Genomic DNA, 25,679 nt, shown 5'->3' on the forward strand with positions numbered 1-25,679 from the left:
ACATACACACATACACATTCCTTCCAATTTGTCCCTGTCTATGAGGTAATGGAGACGATACCATGACCTCCTAGTTATTCTCTTGGCGCTCTTTCATCTTTATCAGGGCCTGGAAATTTTCTGAGGATTTTTTAAGTGCTCTCCTAGACAGAGCATAAACTGTCTCTCTTTGACTATCTGGATAAACGTGTCTGTGATTAGCAGACTGTACAGTTATAATTGAGTTTATACATTAATTAAGGTCATAAATCCTTGTACTACCTACTTTCTAAGGTTGTTGAAAAGATGGAGAAAGTACTTTAAACTTCAAAGTTCTTTATCAGTGTTATTATTACTATTATTGTTATTATTGTTTTTCTTCCCCTCTCTTCTTACATCTTCCTCTTCCTTCTCTTTTGCTTTTCTCCCTCCCAAATCTGCTAGTTGCTTTCTTTTCCTTTCTGAAGTAGAAGGACTTTGCTCTACCTTAGCAAACCACAGAAGATAACATGGATGATCAAGAAGTGTTGTGATCTCTGCTCTGCTTTTTCTTTATTCATTGTCTTAAGGAAGTCAGCTATTTGAATGATTTCCATTTTTAGTCTCCAGCCTTAAATCCTCACCTTTTCTCCAATCCCATAATTCTGGTTGTTTGTTGATATCTTCTATGAGATTCTATCAAAAACTAAAACCAAAGCATGTTTAAAAAAAAAAAAAAAGCTTAAATGCCTCCGTGGGCTCCCAATTCTCAGATTCAAATGAGAGCTTCCCTGCTAATATTCAGTGTCCACATATTTCTCTAGAATCAACATTTGCTTTATTCCTAAAACTAATGTCAGTATATCATGTTATGTCTTCTGTACTATTTCCCAGATCTGTCTCTTCTCACTGTTCTTTTGGTTGCAAATTAGTCCAGATACCTTACACTTTGTGCCTAATAACCATTATTGCAATAGCATATTATTAGCTAGTCTCCCAGTATCTCAACCTTCCTCCTATTTTCTCTTATAAACCGCAGCAAAAAACTTTTTCTTTTCAGTCATTTCACTAGATTTCTCTAAAGCCTACATTGACAGTGACTTCTCAAGTAAAATGGAAGTTCTAATCATAAAACTATAAAGGTCTTTCACCAAATGCTCCTAATTCTTCTAAATTATAGTGTTTGGTATACTCTGGGTAATACTTTTCATTTGCTAGCCAACCAAACTTGTTTAATAGCTACTCTTCCAACTTCCTCCCTGAGGTTTTGTACTTGTCATTTTCTTCATATTCCAGAAATAAGTCTTTTCTTTTCTATGGTTTACTAGAACTTCCTTTCCTCCTCCTTAAAAGTTTTGGCTCCTAAGCCTTGTCTGCATGGCCAAATTAGGTAAGCTGAGATTCAGTGGATCTGGCCATTTTATGTGGAGCAATAGACAGATCCTATTGTTTCTTAAGTGGGAAGATAGTAGAAAATATCAGATTGAGTTTTAACCTTTTGAGAGGATTTTGATTTACTTATTCCATAAAATTTTCCCTTTTTAACCTAATCTTGCTTAGCTTTATTCAACATTTCTTCTGAGATCCTTCCCACACTTCAAGATCCAATTCAGATATTATCTACTTGACATTCCTTATTCCTCACCAAAATTTGGAGAAATCTCTTCCTCTTTAGTGTCATTTTTATAGGAACTTAGAACATTCAAAATATTTGTGAAGCTTTGTCATCTGTCCTATATTTTACGTCCATACTATAAACTCCTGGAGGGTTGGGATCATTTCTTATACATATATCTTCAGTGCCTCTGACAACACATTTAGAACTGATTAAATGTCAGATAAATTGGACAGACTTTTCCTCAGGGATCATCTTTTTGTGATCAGTTAATATTAGTACTGTATATTTTGTTTTTGCAGGAAGGAATGGGGAAGAGATGTTTCTTTTTTCCCCCGCAGTACCTGATTCATTTCTCTCTGCTTGATATGTTATCCAAATAATATTCATCTTTGAGAAGAACTGGATTTTGATCAATATTTCAAAATTTGGGCTTAGCAACATTTCTACTTTTTAAGAATATGGGTGTGAGAAAATGAGCAAATAGACAATGTCAAGTGTCACAGATCCATATACATATACATAGATATCAGTTGGAAAAAGCTTATCCACCAGGCCTTGAACTGATTCCTTCGCCCAGTTACCTAAAGAAGAAGGGTAACAGTATATAGAAACCCAGAACAGCAGCAGACAAGAGCAGAAGGCGAAGTGCTTAGAATCAGTTTTGTGCTCCAGCAAGTCCTCTTTCTTCTTCCTTTTCTCTCCTTCTGATGGGCAGCAACAGAAGTGGTTGATTTTGTTGTCAGGTAGCTGGGCGGCTACAACCACAGGAAGTTATCTGGTGACATTTCTCCTGGGAGGGTGAGTGCCTGCTTATTTTTAGGGTGCACATCCAGCCATTCATCTACCCATACACACACTTATATGTATGTATATATGTGTTTATATACATACATATACATACACAGATGTATATATACACATATATATATATTTGTGTATTTGTTTTTAGTAAGTATTTTATGTGTTTGTATGTATGTAGCATACATTTTCACTCCATTGAACTTAGTATCTTCTTGGAAAGAAGGCCTTTGCTGTGTCCAGCAGGACTTGAAAGCAGGGTCTATTTTAGTCTGCTTTAATTTGCCAATGAAAAAAAGTATACTCTGAAGAATTAAAACAGATCCAGCAGGTCCACCAGTGGCACATAAATGTAAAGAAGGCCTATCGATATCGGCAGGCTAGAGCATTGACATTCTTGACTACATAAAAACCCATGGTTACTGGTGGGATAACCAATGTTCGACCAGCTCGAAGGGGTCGGGGCTTCAAGTCTGGTAGAGTTCCATCATCCACCATCATCAAAGGCTGGCCATTTAGCTGCACTGATCTATAATGAAGAAAAACAATAGAATGCTGATTATTTTACAACAGTCCAGTTGGTAACTGTTGAGCCTGTTTGTTCATATATATATATATATATATATATATATATATATATATATATATATATATATCTATCTATCTTGATTTATAGTAATTCATAGTGTCATGTATATAGTGGCACTTAGTGAATATTTGTAGAATGAATGATTCATTCAGAGGGGGTTTTGCCAACCTTTTTACGGTAACCTAATACATTTTGTAAGTGAGAAAACAAAGTGACCTTTTCCATGAATCTATTTTGTATTAACCCCTGTGCTAGGCATTGTGGGAAATGCAAAAATAAATAATGTTTTTTTTTTTTTCTACAATGAAATAGCTTACAATCTAGTATGGGAGATGAGCCAAAGGCTCCATTGTTGACACCCTGAAACAAAATCCTGATATCCTCCCCCTAGTTGGAACTTTGTATTTTGGGTAGGTAAAAACATAAGGAAATGCATAGAAATGGAACACGATGGGGTTAGTTCCAGAGATGGTAAGTAGTCTAGTTGGACAAGACCAGATTATTCCTGTAAGGAATTATTATGAGATAAGACTGAGCAGATAGATTGGAGTTAGGGTTTTATTGGGCATATGATGGAGAACTACAAAGACTTTTTGGGTACAAGAATAGCATAATCAAATCTTTCTATTAAGAAGATTATTCTGGAAGAGTGATTTAGGAATCTAATAAATAAACCAGCTTTGTAAATAGTCATATCATTTTAGAATTATTTCAACCAAGTGTAAGAGTTGATAGGGATAACAGTCCATAGGGAATGAAAATTGTGAGGTTGCTTATACTAATGAACTGGTCCAAGAGAGAACAAGTGTGATATTAGTAGAATGCAAACCTGAATTACTGAACTGATGAAGGTCATCATGTTGAGTCTCTTTGGTAAATTGCCCTTAAAATTTTTTTTATTCATCCATCCACCCATCATCCATGCATCCATCTGTCCATAGGCCTATATATCTATCTATCCATCTATAGCTATCTGTCTGCCTGACTATCTATCTGTGTCTGTCTGTCTGTCTATCTATATCTATCTGCCTATCTATCTATCTATCGCTACCTGTCTGTCTGCCTTTCTATCTATCTCTTTGTTTGTATCCATCTATCTATAATTGTCTATCTGTCTATATTTGTCTATCTGAGTGTCTATAACTATCTATTTATCTGTGTATCTATCTCTATATATCTATGTCTGTTTATATCTGTTTGTCTATCTACCTATCTGTCATACCAATCTCTTTATCTATCTATGAGGGAGATGCTCCTGATAGCTCCGCTTCACACAAGTTTTGGGGAAAAGTATATTGAGAGGAGAGACAAGTAGAGCCATTCACCTGTGCTCCAGTGATTACAGAGAATAGCTCTTGGCTTCAGGTGACCCTTTTGGTGTGGCCAGGATTGACTATACCAGTTGCCGGAGCCTGTATTTGCACTGATTGGGGCTGGGTGTGCCTGTGCCCAGGGCAAAAATACAGGAAGTCTACAAGGTCTATAGAAGTTTGTGCTGCCTGGATCTGCAGCAGAGATGGATTTTGGAAGTCCCTAAACTAGCACCTTTTGAGAGCTGAATCAGCTGGATGCAGAAGAGGACAAACTCTTTGCCTCTGATGTTTCTTTATTCCTAATTAATATAGGTCCTAGTCATATAACACTTTCTCCATCCTTTCACTAAAAGATAAGGTGAGAAAGGAAGTTCAAAACAATAAAATGTGCAGAGGTATAGGATGGATTGGCTGTTTATTATACATATACAGGGCTATAGATGAGACAAGGAGAACCAAAAACTGAAAGTAGAGACTATAGAGGAGAAAAAATTTCCTATTTTAGCAATTTCAAAGCCTATTTTATATCATATTGAAGAATTCAGAACTAGTCTGGTGAAGAAGACTTTCTTCTTTTCTGGTCCTCTCAAGTCTAAGGTTTGGTAGATTTGGCCTTCTTGATAAATATCTCCCTCACTGGCAAACTACTTAATTAAATTGATACTTTCCTTCTTGTAGGCTTGAGTTTGATGATTATTACTATTGCTTTTGTCCCCAGCAACACTTTAGAATACTATTCTAATAATGACCAACAGGATGATTTCAGAAAGGCCTGGAGAGACTTACGTGAACTGATGCTGAGTGAAACGAGCAGGGCCAAGAGATCATTATATACTTCAACAACAATATTATATGAGGATCAATTCTGATGGACCTGGCCATCCTCAGCAACGAGATCAACCAAATCAGTTCCAATGGAGCAGTAATGAACTGAACCAGCTACACCCAGCAAAAGAACTCTGGGAGATGACTAAAAACCATTACATTGAAATCCCAATCCCTATATTTTTGCCCACCTACATTTTGGATTTCCTTCACAGGCTAATTGTACAATATTTCAGAGTCCGATTCTTTTTGTACAGCAAAATAACGGTTTGGTCATGTATATTTATTGTGTATCTAATTTATATTTTAATATATTTAACATCTACTGGTCATTCTGCCATCTGGGGGAGGAGGTGGGGAGAAGGAGGGGAAAAATTGGACCAAGAGGTTTGGCAATTGTCAATGCTGTAAATTTACCCATACATATAACCTGTAAATAAAAGGCTATTTAAAAAAAATACTATTCTAATTAGAATATTGTAATTTGACAATAATGAGACAATATACCAAAATTTGTGGGATGTAGCCAAACCAATTATTAGGGGAAAACTTATATCTCTAGATGCTTATTTACATAAGATAGAGAAAGATGATCAATGAATTGAGCTTGCAACTAAAAAAGCTAGGAAAAGAACTCAATTAAATATCAAATTTGAAATTCTGAAAATAAAAGGGGAGATTAATAAAACTGAAAGTAAGAAAACTACTGAATTAATGAACAAAACTAAGAGTTGGTTTTATGAAAAAATCAAAATAGATAAACCTTTAGTTAATTTGATTAGAAAAAGAAAAGAAGAAAATCAAATTGTTAGTATCAAAAATGAAAAGGGAGGACTTTCCACTAATGAAGAAGAAAATACAACAATAATTAGGAGTTATTTTCCCTAACTATATGTCAATAAACCTGATAATCTAAGTGAAATGGATGAATATTTACAAAAATATAGATTGCCCAGATTAACAGAGAAGGAAAGAAATTGTTTAAATAGTCCCATTTTAGAAAAAGAAATTGAGCAAGCAAATTGAACAATTTGAAAACAAAAACAAACTGAACAATTAATCAAATCGCTAAGAAAAAATCTGTAGAACCAGATGGATTTACAAGTGAATTCTACCAAAATTTTAAAGAATGATTAATTCCAATACTATGAAAACTAGTTGAAAATTAGGGAAAAAAGGCATCCTATCAAATTCATTTTATGACAGATATGGTGCTGATACTGAAACCAGGTAGGATCAAAAAAGAGAAAGAAAATTATAGATCAGTTTCTCTAATGAAAAGAAAATAATAACAAAGAGATTACAGCAAGTCATCCCCAGGATAATACACCATGACTAAGTAGGATTTATACCAATGATGCAGAGCTGGTTCAATATTAGGAAAACTATTAGCATAATTGATATATCAATAACCAAATTAACAAAAATCATGATTATTTCAATAAGAGAAAAAGAATTTGACAAATTCCAACATCCATTCCTATTAAAAACACTAGAGAGTATAGGAATAAATGGTGTTTTCATTTAAAATAATCTGTATCATCTATTTAAAACCATCAGAAAGCATCATATGTAATGGGGACAAACTAGAATCACTCCCAATAAGATCTGAGTGAAACAAGGTTGCCCACTATTACCACTACTATTCAATATTGTATTAGAAATGTTAGCTTTGGCAATAAGAGAAGAAAATGAGATTAAAGGAATTAGAGTAGGTAATGAGGAAACCAAATTATCACTCTTTGTAGATGATATGATGGTATACTTAGAGAATCAACTAAAAAACGACTAGAACCAATTCACAACTTTAGCGAAGTTGCAGGATACAAAATAAATCCACATAAATTATCAGCATTTTACATGTTACCAACAAAATTCAGCAGCAAGAGATAGAAAAAGAAATTCCATTTAAAATAAATGTAGATACTATAAACTATTTGGGAAGAGGCAAAGTCAGGAACTATATGAACACAATTACAAAACACTTTACACACAAATAAAGTCAGATCTAATCAAATGCTCATGGGTAGGCCAAGCTAATAAAATAAAAATGACAATACTTCCTAAATTAATCTACTATGGTTCTACTTTAGTACCATACTAATCAAACTCCCAAGAAATTATTTTACAGATCTAGAAAAAATAATAACAATTAATCTGGAAGAATAAAAGGTCAAGGATTTCAAAGGAATTAATGAAAAAAATGCAAATGAAGGTGACCTAGTTGTACCAGATACAACATTATAAAGTAGTGGTCATCAAAACCATTTCATACTGGTCAAGAAACAGAGTAGTTGATCAGTGGAAAAGGTTAGGTTCACAGGATAAAATAGTCAGTGACTGTAGTAATCTAGTGTTTGACAAAGCCAAAGATCCCAACTTTTGAGATAAGAATTCACCATTTGCCAAAAACTGTTGGGAAAATTGGAAATTAGTATGGCAGAAACTAGGCATTGACCCACATCTAACACCGTATACCACAGTAAGATCAAAACGGATTAATTATTTAGACATAAAGAGTAATAAGCAAATTAGAAGAACAAAGGATAGTTTACCTCTCAGATATGTGGAGAAGAAAAGAATTTGTAACCAAAGAAGAACTGGAGTACATTATTGAACACAAAATAGATAATTTTGATTATATTAAAAAGTTTTTATATAAATAAAACCAATGCAGACAAGATTAGAAGGGAAACAATAAACTTTGAAAAAAAAATTTACATTCAAGGGTTCAGATAAAGGCTTCATTTCTAAAATATATAGAGAATTGACTCAAATTTATAAGAATTCAAGCCAGTTGATAAATAGTCGAAAAATATGGACAATTTTCAGATGAAGAGATCGAAACTATTTCTAGTCATATGAAAAGGTGCTCCAAATCACTATTGATCGGAGAAATACAAATTAAGACAGCTCTGAGATATCACTACACACCTGTCAGATTGGCTAAGATGATAGGAAAAGATAATGACAAATATTTGGAGGGAATATGGAAAAACACTGATACATTATTGATGTAACTGTGAACAGACCCAACCATTCTGGAGAGCAATTTGGAACTATGCTCAAAGGGCTTTCAAACTGTGCACACACTTTGATCCAGCAATGTTTCTACTGAGCTTATATCCCAAAGGGAACCTAAAGGACGGAAAGGGACCCACATGTGTCTGTGGCAGCTCTATTTGTAGTGGCAAGAAACTGGAAACTGAGTGGATATCCATCAGTTGGGGAATGGTTGAATAAGTTATGATATGTGAATGTTGTGGAATATTATTGTTCTGTAAGAAATGAGCAGCAGGATGATTTGAGAGTGGCCTGGAGTTCATTTGCATGAACTGATGCTGAGTGAAGTGAACAGAACCAGGAGATCATTGTACATGACAACAAGATTATATACAATGATCAATTCTGGTGGATACGGCTTTTTTCAACAATGAAATGATTGAGGTCAGTTCCAATGGTCTTGTGATATACGCTCGGAGAGAGAATGGTGGGAACTGGAGGTGGATCACCACATAGAATTTTCACTCTTTTTGTTGTTTGTTTGCATTTTGTTTTCTTTCTCATTTTTTCCCCTTTTGATCTGAGTTTTCTTGTGCAGCATGATAATTGTATAAATATGTATACATCACAGCAAAATAACGGTTTGGTCATGTATACTTATTGTGTATCTAATTTATATTTTAATATATTTAACATCTACTGGTCATCCTGCCATCTTGGGGAGGAGGTGGGGGGTAAGAGGTGAAAAATTGGAACAAGAGGTTTGCCAATTGTTAATGCTGTAAAGTTACCTATGCATATAACCTGTAAATAAAAGGCTATTAAATAAATTAAAAAAAATAAATATGTATACATCTATTGCATTTGACATATATTGGATTACTTGCCATGCAGGGGAAGGGATGAGAAGAAGGGAGGGGAAATTTGGAAACCAAGATTTTGCAAAGGTCAGTGTTGAAAAATTATCCATGTAAATGTTTTAAAAATAAAAAAGCTTTACTATAAAAAGAGCAAAAAAAAGAATATTGTAATTTCTAGTTAATTTAACCAGAAAAATAATGCTAATTTTGTTTTGTAAATAGTTGCCATATGGTAATGGAAGACAACAGACTAAGAATTCTTTGTCAATTTATGCTATTAACTTTCTATTTGAACTTGAACTTAATTTAATCAATTGAGTCTTAGGCTCCTTGGCTATTAAATGGGATATGAATGATTGCTGTACCTATCTTAACAGTTGTTAAGCAAATGAAAAAGAATTCATCATATATTTATTTAGTTCTTACTATGTTTTTAAATTTAGAAGCTTACAATATAATAAAAGACGTGGAAATACTTTGAAAAATAGAAAAAGTGTAATACAAATATAAGATGGTAGTTTTCATTGTTGATTATCATTACAAATGTAATTTGCATTTTTTCTAATCATTGAACCGGTTTTTGGTTGTTTTACATTATCGTTGGGTCCTAAAACTTAGATTTTTCCAGTTCTCAGGCTTTTAGTTTTCTAGTGCTCAGTTTATAGAGTATCATTTATAGTTTTAATTAATATACCAATTACTGTTGTTTTCAAAGGCTCAGGAAGATGCTCAATAAGACCTAAATTAACTTTATTATTGCAGTTTCTCACTAGATGCTTTTTCTCAATGACACAGTCATCTGTCATTACCAGTAGTTGTCATCCTTACAATGACCTTATGTGACCATCTTTTGGTTAAGTCAGTAAGTTAATTTTACAAGTTAATATTTTGGGAAATGCTGTAAAGACATGTCCTTTATTCACTAACTTGATTTATTAGAGGAAAGGCACAATCCTGTTTATTATTTACATTTTGTTTTCTTGATTACAGTATTTTTCTTTATTTTTTGTAATACTCATTTAAGAATTTGGATTATACTTACCAGATGGTATTTTCCTAGATCTTATTTCTTACTTTTCAAAGATTTGGTATCATATTTTCTCAATAGTCTGGTACCTCTCAGTTGTCCATGACTTTTCAAAAGAAATTCTATATGATTCAGTCTGTGTTGAAGTATTTACCTTACCACCCTGGCATGCCTGACTGCTAAGGGCTATATACTTAAATTGTCTAAATATTAGGACAACTGCATTTTATCACTCTTTGTTTTTAGAAAGTTTTAACTACTTTCCAATTTCTTAAACTTGTTTACTTAATTTTTTTCATGTTATCATATTAGAGTCAGTGTCACCACTAATTTAGAGTAAAGATCTCCATGCTTCATCCCCTATTACACTTTCCCCTCTCACATCCTCCTCCCATACACACAGACAGCTTTTCATCTGCTTCTTTAGGCTTTTCAGCCAATTGCCCTTAATCTCATTTTCCAAGTCCCAGACTGATCCTGAATACTTTAATATATAAGACTTAGATATGCTAACAAGGTTTTGGTTACACAAAGTCCTAGGAAAAACAATTCAAGATGAATGATAGTCCCATCCCAACTCTTGGAAAGGCAGCAACTGGAGGTTCAATTTTAAACAATGGTAACCTTGCATGGAAATTGGGGTTAGCAGTCATTTGGGTGCAGAATGGCTCTGGGAAGTCTAGATTGATTCTGAGCTAACGTTTATAGGGTAATAGAATTTTAGAGATGAAAGGGTCCTTAGAGACAATCTATCTAGTCCCACTTTCTTGTTTTACAAATGAGGAAATTAATTCCCAAAGAATTTAAGTGATTTGCTCAAGATTATATTGGCAGCAAAACTGGGATTTAAAGAGATCTGACTTCTAGCTCTGTGCTGTTTTTATGAAGAATGCTAGTTTTGTTATAGTTTTGTAGGAGGTGGAAAGGAGAAGCTAGGAGTTTTCAAATGTAACTGTAACTCATGAACTCATCCTAGATATCAGAATGGTTCTACATCTTAACTAGCTCCAAAATTGAATAGCTTTGTTTGAATAGATCTTATTGCCAGGGAATCTAGTTAACAGTATAGCTTTTGAATTCTTATATTCTGATGCTCTTAATCTATGATTTGTACTTGAACAGATAAAACCTTTCACCAATGCATATTATAACCAATAAATACCACTTGTTGCCAATTCTTATCTGTATATTTACATAAATCTTCTACAGAAGATTCATTCAACATACTGAAAGCCTTCTGTTTCTTTTAATATCTCCAAAAACAAACCTGCCATTTGACAATGACGCTATTGTCTTATTCTTGATACATGACTATCCTATATCTTTTTCTAATCATACACCTTGGTCTTACCTTTTATATTATTACACATCTATATTAATGGTAACCTGCTGTACAGCCTGATTACAACCACAATTCATCTTTCTATCCTTTTGTGGGTTTATTTGCAGTTTTTATTCTTCCGAGATTGTGACATTCCACAATTCACATTCATGTATCATCACTGGGGGAGTAATATTAAAGAGATGGGCTTTTGTGGCAAAAAGTAATTTCTTATCTTTGAAAGTATAGTTCAGTTTTCCAAATATAGGCCAGTAAGATTTGAGCACAAATTTTGATTGCTGAAACCCTGCAAGATATCTTGGGGTAGATTTCCTTTACAATGACCATGCCTTAAATCCAAATTATTCTAGCATTCATTGATTGTCTATGCACAGGTCCTAGTCCAAACCTTACTTTGTTATTGGGCTCTGATGGCTCAGAGTGACTGTAAATAGCATTTATTTTTGTTTTGGCCAGAAACCCTGTGAGGTTTCCCTCCAAGACTGATTTTTTTGGACTAGGCAAAAGAAGCCATTTTTTAACTAGTCTGCATCACTGAATGGGTGTTGCTCCAGACAAAACCTGGTAAAGACCTTACTGCATCCAGAGCCATCTCCGTTTGTCTTGATCTGTATCTTGCCACTGGACCTGGCCAGGTGTAGACGAGAAAGTGACACTGGTGACTTTGCACTGCCCTCTCTTACTTAAGTCCATTTCATTTACAAGTCATGGCATCACCTCCATGATATCATGGTTCTCTTCAAAAAATGAAGGACAAACAACATCATCTTCTGTGCCTGTACTCAAGATCTCTGTATTTGCTTCTGAGGGTCTTGGTGGATCTTTGGGCTTTGCCTGGTTGTTTTTGCTATTGTGTCACACATTCCTTCTCCCAGACTATAAGGATAGAATAGTGTGAGTAGCTGGGGTGTATGTATGCTATAGTTACAGGCTGATGGCGAGATGGCATTGGCCAAATCATAAGTCCATTTACCATTTTTACTAACTCCTTTACCCTCCGACTTGATCAAAACACTGGCAGAGAGAAGGAAGAAAACAAAGAATGTTATTGCAGGAGTCATACTGAATAAGGGATAGAGAATTTTAGAATTCACAGAATATTAGAGCTATACTAACATAAAAGATCCTCTAGATCATTCCCCATATATTGCAGATAAAGAAACAGCTTCAGGGAACTGAAATCACTTGCTTGAAGTCACAAAGTTAGAATTGAATTGAATTTAGTATTATACGTAGTTATTAATATATAGCAAATTCAATAAACACATTGCTTGTACCCCGTACTCATGCTGTGAGGTTATAGACTTTTGAAATGATATTCCTTTACACTTTCCTCTTCTCTGGGGTGTGGTAATCTTCTTCCCATTTAATAAGGAAATAACCTGAATAGTAGAAACAATTTTGCAACAAGAGTCTGAGGACCTTGATTCTAGTCTTGATTCGGCCATTGATTTGCTGTGTGACAACTGGCAAATAATTATCCCTCTCTTGACCTTAATTACTTCATCTGCAAAATCAGGTTGGGCTAGGTGGCTCCAAGGCTTTTTTTCTGTACTGAATCCTACAATTCTATGATTTTTCTTTCTATTTTGAATTATATATATTGCTGTGGCACTAGATGGCACTCTTGTCCTATGCAAAAAGATCTGAAGTGTGTGATATTACACTGTAATTAGAATATGGTTTAAACACCATGGAGGCTCTAAAATGTGGGTTGCACTTGGCTTTGCCTATAAATGAGCCACAATATCAATCAAAATCCTGAGATATTCTTCCATATTGTTGACTTGGCAAAGAATAGGTCTGGAATTCTGCCTAATATTAAGAAAATGTGTGAATATGCTGTGAAAAATCCTGCTGGAGGGGTGTGGGTTTCCCATTGCTTGTTTGCGCAGTCAAGAATGGAGAGCGGTATCCTGCTGCAGGTGTGGGGTATTGGCTGGGCTCCCCAGTGCTGCGGCCAGCTCCAATTCTCCCAACACCAAGAGGAGTCTGGGTGTGCACCTGTTTACACTTTACTGGTCTCTTGAAGCCAGAGCTGCCCCCTCGAGTCCCCCATCATTGAGCTAGTAAGTTGGTATGTGCAGCTGCCCAGAGTTCCTTCAGGTCACTGGCAGGTTAAAGTAGGGAGTGGGAAGCAGAGTACATTTGTGGACAGAAGGGGCTTCATTCTTGTTTCCTTAAGGATGGTCCGTGCATCTGGTGTAGGTTAAGGAGAGGAAGTTATTTTTAGAATTTGGGTGAATGAGAGCTACCATAATAGGGAGACCATGACAGACATTATTGATTCTGGGATGGCCTCCATGTTATGATTCTCTCTTTCTGGACTTCATATCTGTAACTAACTGTTCCTGGGGTGCTTCAACTTGTGTCAGGTCTCATTCTAGCTTCGCATGAAACTAAATAGGGGTTCTGGTGTTTTTCTCTGGATATTACAAAGTCTTTCCCACACTGTGGAATTTATGGAAAGAGAGAAGAAAGAAGAAAGAAAGATGGAGGGGGTAGAAGAGAATCACAAAAAGATTCACCCCTTTTCTCCTAAAATAAAACTTTCCCTCTCCCCCCCTCTTAATTTTTCTGAACTGATGATTAAAAGTCTCTAAAGAAAGTAAGGCCATTTATTATCTTCATTTTCCTAGTTTTTCCCATCCCTCTCTATCTTTAAGAAGCCACCAAGTTGATGGTATTTTTAGATTTAGTTTTTGTAATACAATCTAGAAAAATAAGGGGAGTTCCTTTATAAAACTGGTGGTAGGGTCGTGATTAAAGCTCTTGTTACAGGCATAATTCATCATATCAGGCTTGTATCATATTACAGTAGGATGTTAAGAGAGTTTGAAAAGGATCTTGCAGATCCAGCATAATCTTATTTTCCAGATTAGGAAATTGAGTTTGGAGACAGACCAAGGACCATGGAGCTAGTAGAACTGAGATTACAATGAAGGCTTTGATCCTTCAATCTAATTCTCTCTTTTAGTTGCACTTGGACTCAATTAACTCATTTATAAAATGGAATTTTCCCATGTTTGGGAAAGCTGTCCTATACACATCATGAAATTAGGAAGAAAGTTCTTTGTAAATTTCAAAATATTAGGATCTCATTCCAATATTTTGTAATAAGGACCGAAGAATCTTAGAAGGAGATTCACAGATCATTTACTTAGAGTTGGAAGGTATTGTAGAGGGTGATCATCTAGTCCAGTATCCTTATTTTATCAGTGAGGAAATTGAACTCCAGAAGAATTAAATGATTTGCCCAAAATTACAAAGATGGAAGAAGCAGAAAAGCCTCCTTTTCCAAGGGGACATTAAATTGAGGTGTATGTGTATGGTGTCTTGCATATGCCTTGCCATGAGCATGTTGTCTCCTCCATTAAATTTCTTCAAAGGAGAAAATATTCTACTTTTGTCTTTGTTTCCCTAGTGCTTAGCATAGTTCTTGGCATACAATAGGTGCTTAATAAATATTTGCTGATTAATTTCAATGGAAATATGGTAATGATTGTCTTAAAAATAAACTTTGAGGAAACAATCTTTGGAACCCAGTCGTGAGCAAGCATTTTGCCATTTACTTGCTGCAGCTTCCTTTTCATGTGGAATGGGACTTTCTAGACTGGACGCCTTTCCACTAGGGAGTTGAACCACTAGGCATCTGAAAATCTACCTGGGACTGAATTCTCCATATTAGTGAAAGAGTGAATATAAACTCTCCTGACTCTCTATGGGTAGCTGGTCCCAGACCATGCCTTACCCTCTAACTGCTCATTTCCCAATAATGACAGTCAAGTACTTTCCCACTCTGTTTTCAATTCTTGCTTTGAGAACTATAATCAGATTTATACTACCATCCATCATAGCTTCTGAAAAGGAGGTGATAATTGACCTCCTCTGGCTGCCTGCATCATTCCCTGGACTTCTACACCAAAAAGCCTTTGTCTGGCAATCATTCTTTTATATGTGTTATCTTCTCCTATTACAATTTAAACTTCTCTATTTGTTTGTGCATTTATATTCCTAGGACCTAGTCTCTTTTTTTTTATTAAAGTTTTTTATATACAAAACATATGCATGGGTAATTTTTCAACATATACCTTTGTAAAACCTTCTGTTCCAAACTTTTCCCTCCTCCCCCCCCCCATTCTCTCCCCTAGATGGGTAGTCCAATACATGTTAAATATGTTAAAATATATGTTAAATCCAATGTATGTATACTTATACAGTTATCTTGCTGCACAAGAAAAATTGGATCTAGAAAGAAAAAAACTGAGAAAGAAAACAAAAATGCAAGCAAACATCAACAGAAAGCATGAAAATGCTATATGTTATGGTCCACACTCAGTTCCCACAGGCCTCTCTCTGAGTGTATATGGCTTTCTTCATCACTGAACAATTGGAACTGGTTTGAATTATCTTATTGTTGAAGAGAGCCACATCCATCAGAATTGATCATTGTATAGTCTTGTTTCCCTGTATAATGATATTCTGGTTCTGCTCATTTCACTCAGCATCAGTTCGTCTCTTTCCAGGCCTCTGTGAAACCATCCTGCTGATCATTTCTTATGGAACAATAATAACCGTAACTATTCAGCTATTCTCCAGTTGATGGGCATCCAGTCATTTTCCAGTTTCTGGCCACTACAAAAAGGGCTGCCACAAACATTTTTGCACATGTTGGTCCCTTTCCTTCCTTTAACATCTCTTTGGGATATAAGCCCAGTAATAACACTGCTGGGTCAAAAGATGTGCACAGTTTGATAACTCTTTGAGCACAATTCCAGATTGCTCTCCAGAATGGTTGGATTCATTCACAATTCCACCAACAATGCATCAGTGTCCCAGTTTTCCCACATCTCCTCCAACATTTATCATTATCTTTTCCTGTCATCCTAGCCAATCTGAGAGGGATGTAGTGTTATCAAGGAGTTGTCTTAATTTGCATTTCTCTGATTAATAGTTTGTAGAGGGCTGGAACCCTGGAGTAGTATACTTGAAACAAGGTATTAACTCACTGGAATTGATGAGATGATGGTTCTCTAGTTCACACATACATAGTGTGTTGTAATGATGTAATCATACCAAGGAATTTAAGGTCTGAGAAGGACTGGAAATGAGAGATTCCATTTTTGACTAGCCTTGTGGTGGCTCTCCTGCCTTCATCCCTTCTCCACTAAGACCAAGGACTCAGACTGATCCCAGTACTGGTGCAGACAGAATTCTGGACTTTGGCAGGTGGCTAGGCTTCCTTGCTTTTAAGGAGCTTGGCCAAGTTATGGAACCTCTCTAAAAACTTCGTTCTTTAGCTGTAAAATTAAGACAATAATACCTGTACTGCTCACCACATAAAAAGCAATATATCAATCCAACCTTTTAATAACTGTTCTTATGAGGTGTACATGATTTCTTAGATTTGACAAGGGGTGAGGTGAGGCACAGAAAGTAAAAAAAAAAATGGAATCAGTCTCTCCTTATTCATTTCTTCTAATTGCCAAAATGGTGAAGTCAAATCTCCTAGCCGAAGGGAACAGTTCATGTAACAACAAGAGATAGAGAGAATTACAGAAGACAAAATGGACAGTTTTGATTGCATAAAATTAAAAACTTTTTATAAAAATCAGTGCAACTGAAATTAGAAGGAAAGCAAATTGTTCTGACAAAGGAGTCAATTCCAAAATATATGCAGAATTGATTGTTTTATTAGAATAAAAGCCAGAATGGCCAATTAAGAAAGGATCAATTGATATAATAATAACAGTCATTATTTTTGTAAGTGCTTTAAGATTTATAAGTGCTTTACAAATATTATCTCATTTGATTCTCCCAACAAGTCAAGGAACTAGGTGCCATTATTTTACTGATGAAGAAACAAATTAAATCACTTCTCCAGAGTCACTCTGACAGTTTACCAGGAATGAATCCAACCTCTTAATAGATATATGAAAAAATGCTCCAAAGAAATAAAAGTTGGAGAAATGCATTGAAAGCAATTCTGAGGTTCTACTTCATTCCCATTAGGTTAAGTAGGCAAAACCATAAGCAAACACAAATATTGAAGTATTTGCATTAAAATAGACACATTAAGATAGTATTGGTGAATCTGTGAACTGGTCCAACTGTTCTTTAGAGCAATTTGGAACTGTGCCTCCAAATTACTAAACTGTGTATACCTTTTGACTCAGTGATATCAGTACCAGACCTGCATATCTGAATGAGATCAAAGAAAGAAGAAAGGACTCAACTGTTCAAAAATATTTGTAGCAGCTGTTTTTGTAGTGGTAAAAAATGTCTGAACAGATTATGGTATACGAATGGAATAGGATACTATTGGGTTTTAAGATATGATGAAGGGCAGGGTTTCAGAAAGACTTGAAAAGACTTGAGTGAATTGATGCAGAGTAAAATGAACAGAACCAGAATGATTTCTATAATAATATTAACAATATGCAATAACATTATAACAGCAATGCAATGACCAATCATGATGAACCATGCAATCTACTTCTTGTCACAGTTGATGGATTCAGGATGCTGAATGAGATACATTTTTTTGGACATGATCAATGTGAGAATTTGTTTTCTTTGACTTTGTGTATATATTATAAGGGTTTTGTTTTTCCTTTTAATGTACAAAGTAATGTAGGAAGAAAAGAAAATAGATTTTTATTAATTGGAAAAAAAATTAAGTAAAATGTCAGGTAAAGTTAATCTGATTTCTGTTTCTACCTGTGTCTTCTACCTGGTGACCATAGAGATTAGACTACAGTTCCAAAGGACTAGAGGTATTAGAATTACTGGAAAGAAAACTGAGCAGAAAATATTTTCTAGGAAAGAAAGAAACAAAACATTAAGTGCTTATTATTTGACAGGCCCTATGTTAAACATTGGGCATATAATTACACTGTTAGGCCCTGGAGGACGTTCACTCACCATGATCCTTGCTTGAGTTATAAAAATAGAATACAAATTAGAAAATAATATGGATATATAATAAGAGTCAGATGAGTCAGAGCTCACTTTCAATTGAGGGAATCTAGGAAAGAGCATGGAAAAGGTGGCACTTGCATTGGGCCTCAGGATAAGTAGGACAATATGTGGTTGGGAGAAGTAGGGAGGCATTTTAAGTACAGGGAATAGCATCAGCAAAGGTACTGAAGTTGGAGAGTATATAGGAGTTTTTTGAGGGATAATAATTAGTTAAATTTAGTTAATCTGTGTGAGAATATTATGAGATAAGACATTGTTTGGATCCAGGCTGTAGAGGATTCTGAATAATGGATAAATAGTTTGGAATTATTCAGCTGACAAAGATTTTTGAGCAAAAGTTTGAGATGATTCAAACTACATGTCAGAATGATTAACCTGGTAGTAGTGCAAAGGGTAGATTGAAAGGAGCCAAGAGGTTTCTGTGGATAATTTTGTGGATCACATAGCTAAAAGAAGTTGGCAAGATGGTAGTTAACAAAGAATATATAATTTCTAACAGTGGGTGATCAATGCAGTCAAGAGTTCAACCTACCCTCCCCCTGCTTTGTCAGAAAAACCTCTGTAGAACTCTCTCTAACTGATCATAGGCTTTAGTAGTTTTTGTAGCCAAGGAAATTTGATTCAATTTGAATCAATTTAATAAATATTCATTAACTGTTTGCTCTATTATAGGTAGAATTATAAGTTCAGGGAACATGAACAGGAAGGATTATTAGAACTTCTTGGATTAAGATTTCCAAATAGTATTACTTTTCTTCCATGACTCCTTAACCATAATTATGGAGCTCAGCCTTGGGGAATATGGAGCAGGGGAAGAATCATGATATTATATATTTAGATCTAGCTTCTCCTAGTTATATCATTCTAGTAAGAATTGGTTAGCTTGTATTTTAGTCCTTTCATAGTAAGTACTCTGAATCACAGAATGTTGGTACAGGAAGGCACTTTAGAGATCTTCTATATTTTGTCATTGTTCTCTATACAATTCAGCTTGAAGAAGAAAGACTTGAACCCCAAAGCTTGGCTGCTTGTTGTTGGTTTGCAGCCAGGAGGAAATGCTGGTCCATGGTTCAAGGAAGAAGAAAACTATAGCCAAAATGAACATTCAGTCAGAAAGATAATTGCTTGTCTGGGTGGGGCACAGGAAAATATAGTCTGTTGTGAAGAGATTTCTCAAATATTTTGTTTTAGTTCATTAGTCAATAAGAATTTATTAGGCACAGTGCTGGAAAATATGAAAGTGCCTGATATAATCCTTTCATTTGTTTATCAATCTGCATATTAATAGTTTGAGAATTTAGTTAAGGAGAACCTTTGGGGAAGTAAAGCTGTTTTCATTCCTCATACAGTCAAAAACAGATCCCATTGTTTTATTTTAATGGACTTACTCCAGGTAAAATGGCTTCTTGTGTGAATCCAGATTGAAATCTGGGAGAAATCAAAGGCTTCAATCATTTGGGATACTGTTCCAGAATTCTGGGGAGGGGACTGGAGAATCTGTCTGAATTGGGTTTATAGGGAAAGGAAAAAAAAGCAAAAGCAACATCCCTTTTTCTTTTTAACCAGCAAAGTGATGGCTAAAATTCAGTGGAAAAGGCCTTCATTTTACTCCTTTAGGACACTATTAATAGGGACCCAAGTTTGGGATCTAAAAGTGAGTCTCAGAGGATTCAAAAGTAAAGCTCTTTAGTTGATTGCGCACAAGGCAAATATTTCTGCAATTTCAAAAGCATTGTGTCATTTAATTCAAAATGAAACACTGATCTAGCATGTTATGTGCAGCTTTCTATAAAACTGATTAAGAACTACCATAGACTTGTCCCCAGACATTCATATTGCCAACTATCTGTAATGTTTTGTCATTGGAAATAAGTTCTTTTCAGAAAAAGTTATATAGAGGTTTTTCAGTCCCTCTTATGTCTGAATCTCATATAGCTTCTATGAATTGAGCAGTATACCTGATTAGGGTAGCAAGGACAAAAATGTTAAATTTACTTCAGGTGTGGATGGCTAAGAAAAGCATGTATGGCATTTTGTGATATACTCAATTATATTTTTAATATAGAAAAAGAAAAAGAAGTATGTTTAGAAAACTGTACATAATTGTTTACTTCTATTTCTACTTATAAACAAGGGTTAAAAGAAACCCAAATTTCTGAAATTACAATTGGTATTTTCTTATTAACTCAACTATTAGAAGAATTGCTTCCCTAAATATTTGTCTTTCACTTCTTTCCTCCTAAAGCTGCTCTAGGACCTTTTTCATAACTTCCGATGTAGTTGTAAGTTCCCCACTAGAACTCAACTCCTCTTTAAACTATAAATGCTAATTATCTCTTTAATCTAACACAGTAATTCTCTAAACTCAAAAATAATTCAATTGGTTCTTTGTTCCTTTACCCTCTAAGTGGTCTTATCTGCTGTCTGCTAAACCTTTATATCTTCTCTCTGTGCTGAGTCACTCTAATCAAATCTTAAAAATGATTCATGTAATTTAACAGAATGTTTCCTTAATGCTGCAACTCATAAAGGACTCTTCCCCTTTGGGGACGGACTTGGCTTCCAGAATCTTTTTTCCTGATATTTTGAAATCATTAAATAAAACAAAACACAGATAAAACAGGGCTCTTCATTTCTCTCAGAGGGAACACTACTGCTACTGAATCTGTCATATCAACCCAGTCTGAAAAAAGGTGTCAGAGAAAATATTGTAATGTTTCATATTTCCCATTCTTTCTCAAACTTCATCAAGGAAACAGTCCTGTAGTTGGAAAAGTTAAATAATGAATCAGAAATGGTTCTATGAAAAGTGGTTAATGGCTTCTAAGTCAAAAAATCACGAGAAGGAATTGAAGAACTGTGCACTGAAAAGAAAGGCTGAAGGAAATTGAAGGAAGACAATAAATAGAGTGACATGGCAACTGTCTGTAAATATTTTAAAGGTTGTCAAATATTTAAGGATATCCTATATTGGTCTGAAGAGAAAAGGCAGATATTTCAAGGGAAAGATTTATGGCTCAACATTAAAAGAATTTTTTTTTTTTTTAACAACCAGAGCCAAGTATAAGTAGAATGGGCTACTTTGTTAGGAAGTAAGATTCATAATACTGGAAGCAATTGTCAGGGATGCCATAGAAGTGATTGTCACACTTTTGTGGGAGGTCCCATTAAAATCTAATTTTTAAAACTTTTTTTTTTTTGGTATAGGGAGCTCCTTTTGATGACACCCCCATTCTACTCTAAGGGAATGCAGATAGCACTATTTTCTTTGAAGTTTTAGGGGAACTGCTTACAGTACTAAGGGGTTCAATGCCCAAGGTTGGCACAAACAATATATATGCCAGGTAGACCTTAAATCTAGGTCTTCCTAACTCAGGCTGGAACTCTGTGAACTTTTCTAAATATATATATATATATATAGCTTCTAAAAACTGCAGTCTTTCTCTAAAATGCAGTGGCTTTTTTTAAATTAATTAATTTTAATTAAGATTTTTAATAAAATAACAAAACAGTGAAAATGATGCAAAAAGGCCAAAGCTTTAGGTATCTAGTTTTGTTGATCAGTTTTCCATTTTTTCCTTATATTTGTGACAGTATTTATTCAGTGCACATTATTGGTGCACAAAGAGCCTTATTTTTCTATATCTGATCTTATTAGAGCACATAAATGTTTCACAATAGGGGGTGACTTCCCCTTTAGCTTCATGTTATTCTACTTTCCTTCATGCACACTTTATGTTCCAGCTACACCAAGCTAGTCACTTTCCTCAGCATGGATTCCCAGCTCCTCTACATTCATGCAAGCTGTCCATCATTCCACATACTTGAACTTCCAGTACCACTTTGTTTTTACCTCCTACAAAAGCCTTCCCTGGTTTTCTCTCCTTCCCCAAGGAGCTCTCTTTCTCAAATTTTTTTGAGCATTTTGTTTAGCATTCCCCTTTGTACTTAGCACACTCTGCCCTTTAACAGTCATCCCATCTAATGGACAGTAAGTTTACTGAGGAAAATGATTCAATCATTTGAATCTGACTTTATATTAACATTACAAGTTTTTCTAACTTTGGACACTCATTATGAGATCATAGGCAAATTGTTCTCTGAACCCCAGTTTTCTAAGTTATAAAATAGAAATAATATCCACAGTATTGTTATCAGGCTTAAATGAAAAAAAAATATGTATAAAACATTTTGAAAACTTTAAAGTGCTATTTAAAAACAAAAAATCATTTGTTTTTATTAAATTTTACCTTACTAAATCTAGTCTACTCTTCTTTCCTGGTGAAATATTTTTAGATTTTGACTGTCATTCACAATTTAGTATAATTTTTCAAATTTTGTAAATGTATCTATCTATACATATACATATATCTCCACCTATATAAAATGTCAATTAGCATAGGATGAAGCAAAAATCTCTGGAGGATATTTCACCAAAATTTTTTTTCAAGTTTACATCAAACCAATAATTACTTTTTTGGTTCTAAACATTTAGCCAATTCTGAATCCTAGACCACAATATCTCACCCAAAATCTAGGCAAATAATGTCTACAATACTTCCCTAGACTACTAATTCAACAACCCTGCCAAAAACCAGGATCTGTTTTTGAAAATGAAATTCATTTGCAAGATCTATTCTTGATAAAGTCATAAACCTGGTTCTCTGTGATCATAGCATCTCTTTCAGAATGTGCACTCTCTTTATTGATATGTTCTAGAAATTTTCCAGGAAATGATGTGAAGCTCACTTTCCTAAAATTTATATTTTCCACTCTTCCTTTTTTGGGAGGGTTTGGAAAACTGTAACATTGACTCTTCTCCAATCCTGTGGCACTTATGTCATTCACCTCAATCTTTAAAAAAAATGACCATATTTTAGTAGTCATATTTGTCTATTCCTTAAGAATTCTGGGCTATATTAGCTATATACTTTCATTACCTTCTTTCTTATCTTTCATATCAATTTTCTATTAACCATTTTTGTTCCATTAGTAATAGTCTACATCATCTTCTCTTCTACAAAAGAGAAAACAAGCAAAATAAGAGGTAAGTAACTCTATATACTCTTAGTATCTGCTCTTCTGAAAGGTGTCCCAGGTTCACAACCTCTGTCAGTCAATAAATATTTTAGTATTGTCTCTAGAAACTTATCATCCTGCAAGATCACATTAACTTTGAAATTTATACTTCCTCAGTTATCCTTCTCCTCCCTTTTTCCACATAAGAGAGCCCTTTCCTCAGAGTCCCTCTACCCCGCCCCCCCAAAAGCCCCAAACCTTTTCTTTGTATTCTCAGTGTTTAAGGGCACATAGTAAGTGCTTAATAAATATTTATTGATTGGCTGACCTCGATGTTATCTTCTGTTCTTTATTCTTACTCCACATAGCTAATCATTTGCCAAATAATTCCATTTCTATCTACATGAAATTTGTCACATATGACCTGTTCTCTCCATTCACAGAGACATTAGTCCCAGACTTCATCACTTTCTTGCCTTGACTTTTGCAATGGGTTTCTGGTGGGTCTCCCTACCTCAAGTCTCTTTCCTCTACCCCCAGGAAGCTTACATTTTATTCTCTATGTTAAAACCAAATTAACACATAAGAAAATACATGGTAATGTGAAGAGAAACAAAAAGTGCTAATAGCTGGGAGGGGTAGATAAATCAGGAGAGGTTTCCTATAGGAATTTGAACATAAGTGAACTTGAGGTTCTAAGAGGTAGAAGAAATATTTGGGGGATAGAAAAAAGGCCATTTTGGCTGAGGAGAGGAGTAATGTGAAATAAGTCTGTATATGCAGACTAGAGCCAAATTGTGAAAAGGTTTTTTTTTCCCTTAGGGATTTTATTTTTTTTTTAATTTTTAAAAAATAATAGCTTTTCAGCAGTTACCAAAATCATTTGGTATTGGCTAAGAAATGGATTAGTCAAACAGTAGAATACGTTAGGTTGAAAGGACAAAACAGTCAATAACTTTAATACTCTAAAGACCCCAGCTTTTGGCATAAGAACTCACGGTTTGACAAAAATTGCTGGGAAAATTGGAAACTAGTATGGCAGTTTGACTACCTTATGGTAGTAGGTATTGACCCACACTTAACACCGTAAACCAAGATAATGTCAAATTGGGATCTAGGCATAAAGAATTAGATTATAAATAAGAGGAAAATAGGATAGTTTACCTCTCAGACCTGTGGAAGAAGAAAATTTATGATCAAAGAGGAACTAGAGATCATTATTGGTCACAGAATAGAAAATTTTGATTATATCAAATTGAAAAGTTTTTGTACAAACAAAACTAATGCAGACAAGATTAAAAGGGAAGCCATAAACTGGGAAAACATTTTTACAGTCAAAGATTCTGATAAAGGCCTCATTTCCAAAATATATAGAGAATTAACTCTAATTTATAAGAAATCAAGCCATTCTCCAATTGATAAATGGTCAAAGGATATGAACAGACAATTCTCAGATGAAGAAATTGAAACTATTTCTAGCCATATGAAAAGATGCTCCAAATCATTATTAATCAGAAAAATGCAAATTAAAACAATTCTGAGGTACCACTACACACCTGTCAGATTGGCTAGAATGACAGGGAAAGATAATGTGGAATGCTGGAGGGGATGTGGGAAAACTGGGTCACTGATACATATTTGATGGAATTGTGAGTATATCCAACCATTCTGGAGAGCGATTTGGACTATGCTCAAAAAGTTATCAAACTGTTCATACCCTTTGATCCAACAGTGTTACTACTGGGCTTATATCCCAAAGAGATTTTAAAGAAGGGAAAAAAGACCTGGATGTGCACAAATGTTTGTGGCAGCCCTCTTTGTAGTGGCCAGACACTGGAAACTGAATGGATGCCTATCAATTGGAGAATGGCCAAATAAATTATGGTATATGAATATTATGGAATATTATTGTTCTGTAAGAAATGACCAGCAGGATGATTTCAGCAAGGCCTAGAGAGATTTACATGAACTGATGCTGAATGAAATGAGCAGGACCAGGAGATCATTATATACTTTAACAACAATACTATATGATGATCAATTCTGATGGACGTGGCCATCTTCAGCAATGAGATGAACCAAATCCTTTCCAATAGAGCAGTAATGAACTGAACCACCTACACTCAGTGAAAGAACTCTGGGAGATGACTATGAACCACTACATAGAATTCCTAATCCCTCTTTTTTTGTCTGCCTGCATTTTTGATTTCCTTCACAGACTAATTATAAACTATTTCAAAGTCTAATTCTTTTTGTACGCAAAATAACTGTCTGGACATGTATACTTATATTGTATTTAATTTATACTTTAACCTATTTAACATGTATTGGTCAATCTGCCATCTG

General features: G+C 34.8%; 1 protein-coding gene across 1 annotated transcript in view; it reads right to left on the reverse strand.

Moving 5' to 3' along the window:
* Positions 1-2,635: 2,635 nt before the first annotated feature.
* The window catches only part of HPSE2 (heparanase 2 (inactive)), a 677,809-nt gene continuing 654,765 nt past the window's right edge, over positions 2,636-25,679 (reverse strand). The window contains exon 12 of the mRNA XM_031956226.1: positions 2,636-2,903. Coding sequence (XP_031812086.1) covers positions 2,738-2,903 — 166 coding nt within the window. The 3' untranslated portion in view covers positions 2,636-2,737. The remainder of the gene's footprint in view (positions 2,904-25,679) is intronic.

This window comes from Sarcophilus harrisii, chromosome 2 (assembly GCF_902635505.1).
Source record: "Sarcophilus harrisii chromosome 2, mSarHar1.11, whole genome shotgun sequence".
In the NCBI taxonomy this organism is placed as follows: Eukaryota; Metazoa; Chordata; class Mammalia; order Dasyuromorphia; family Dasyuridae; genus Sarcophilus; species Sarcophilus harrisii.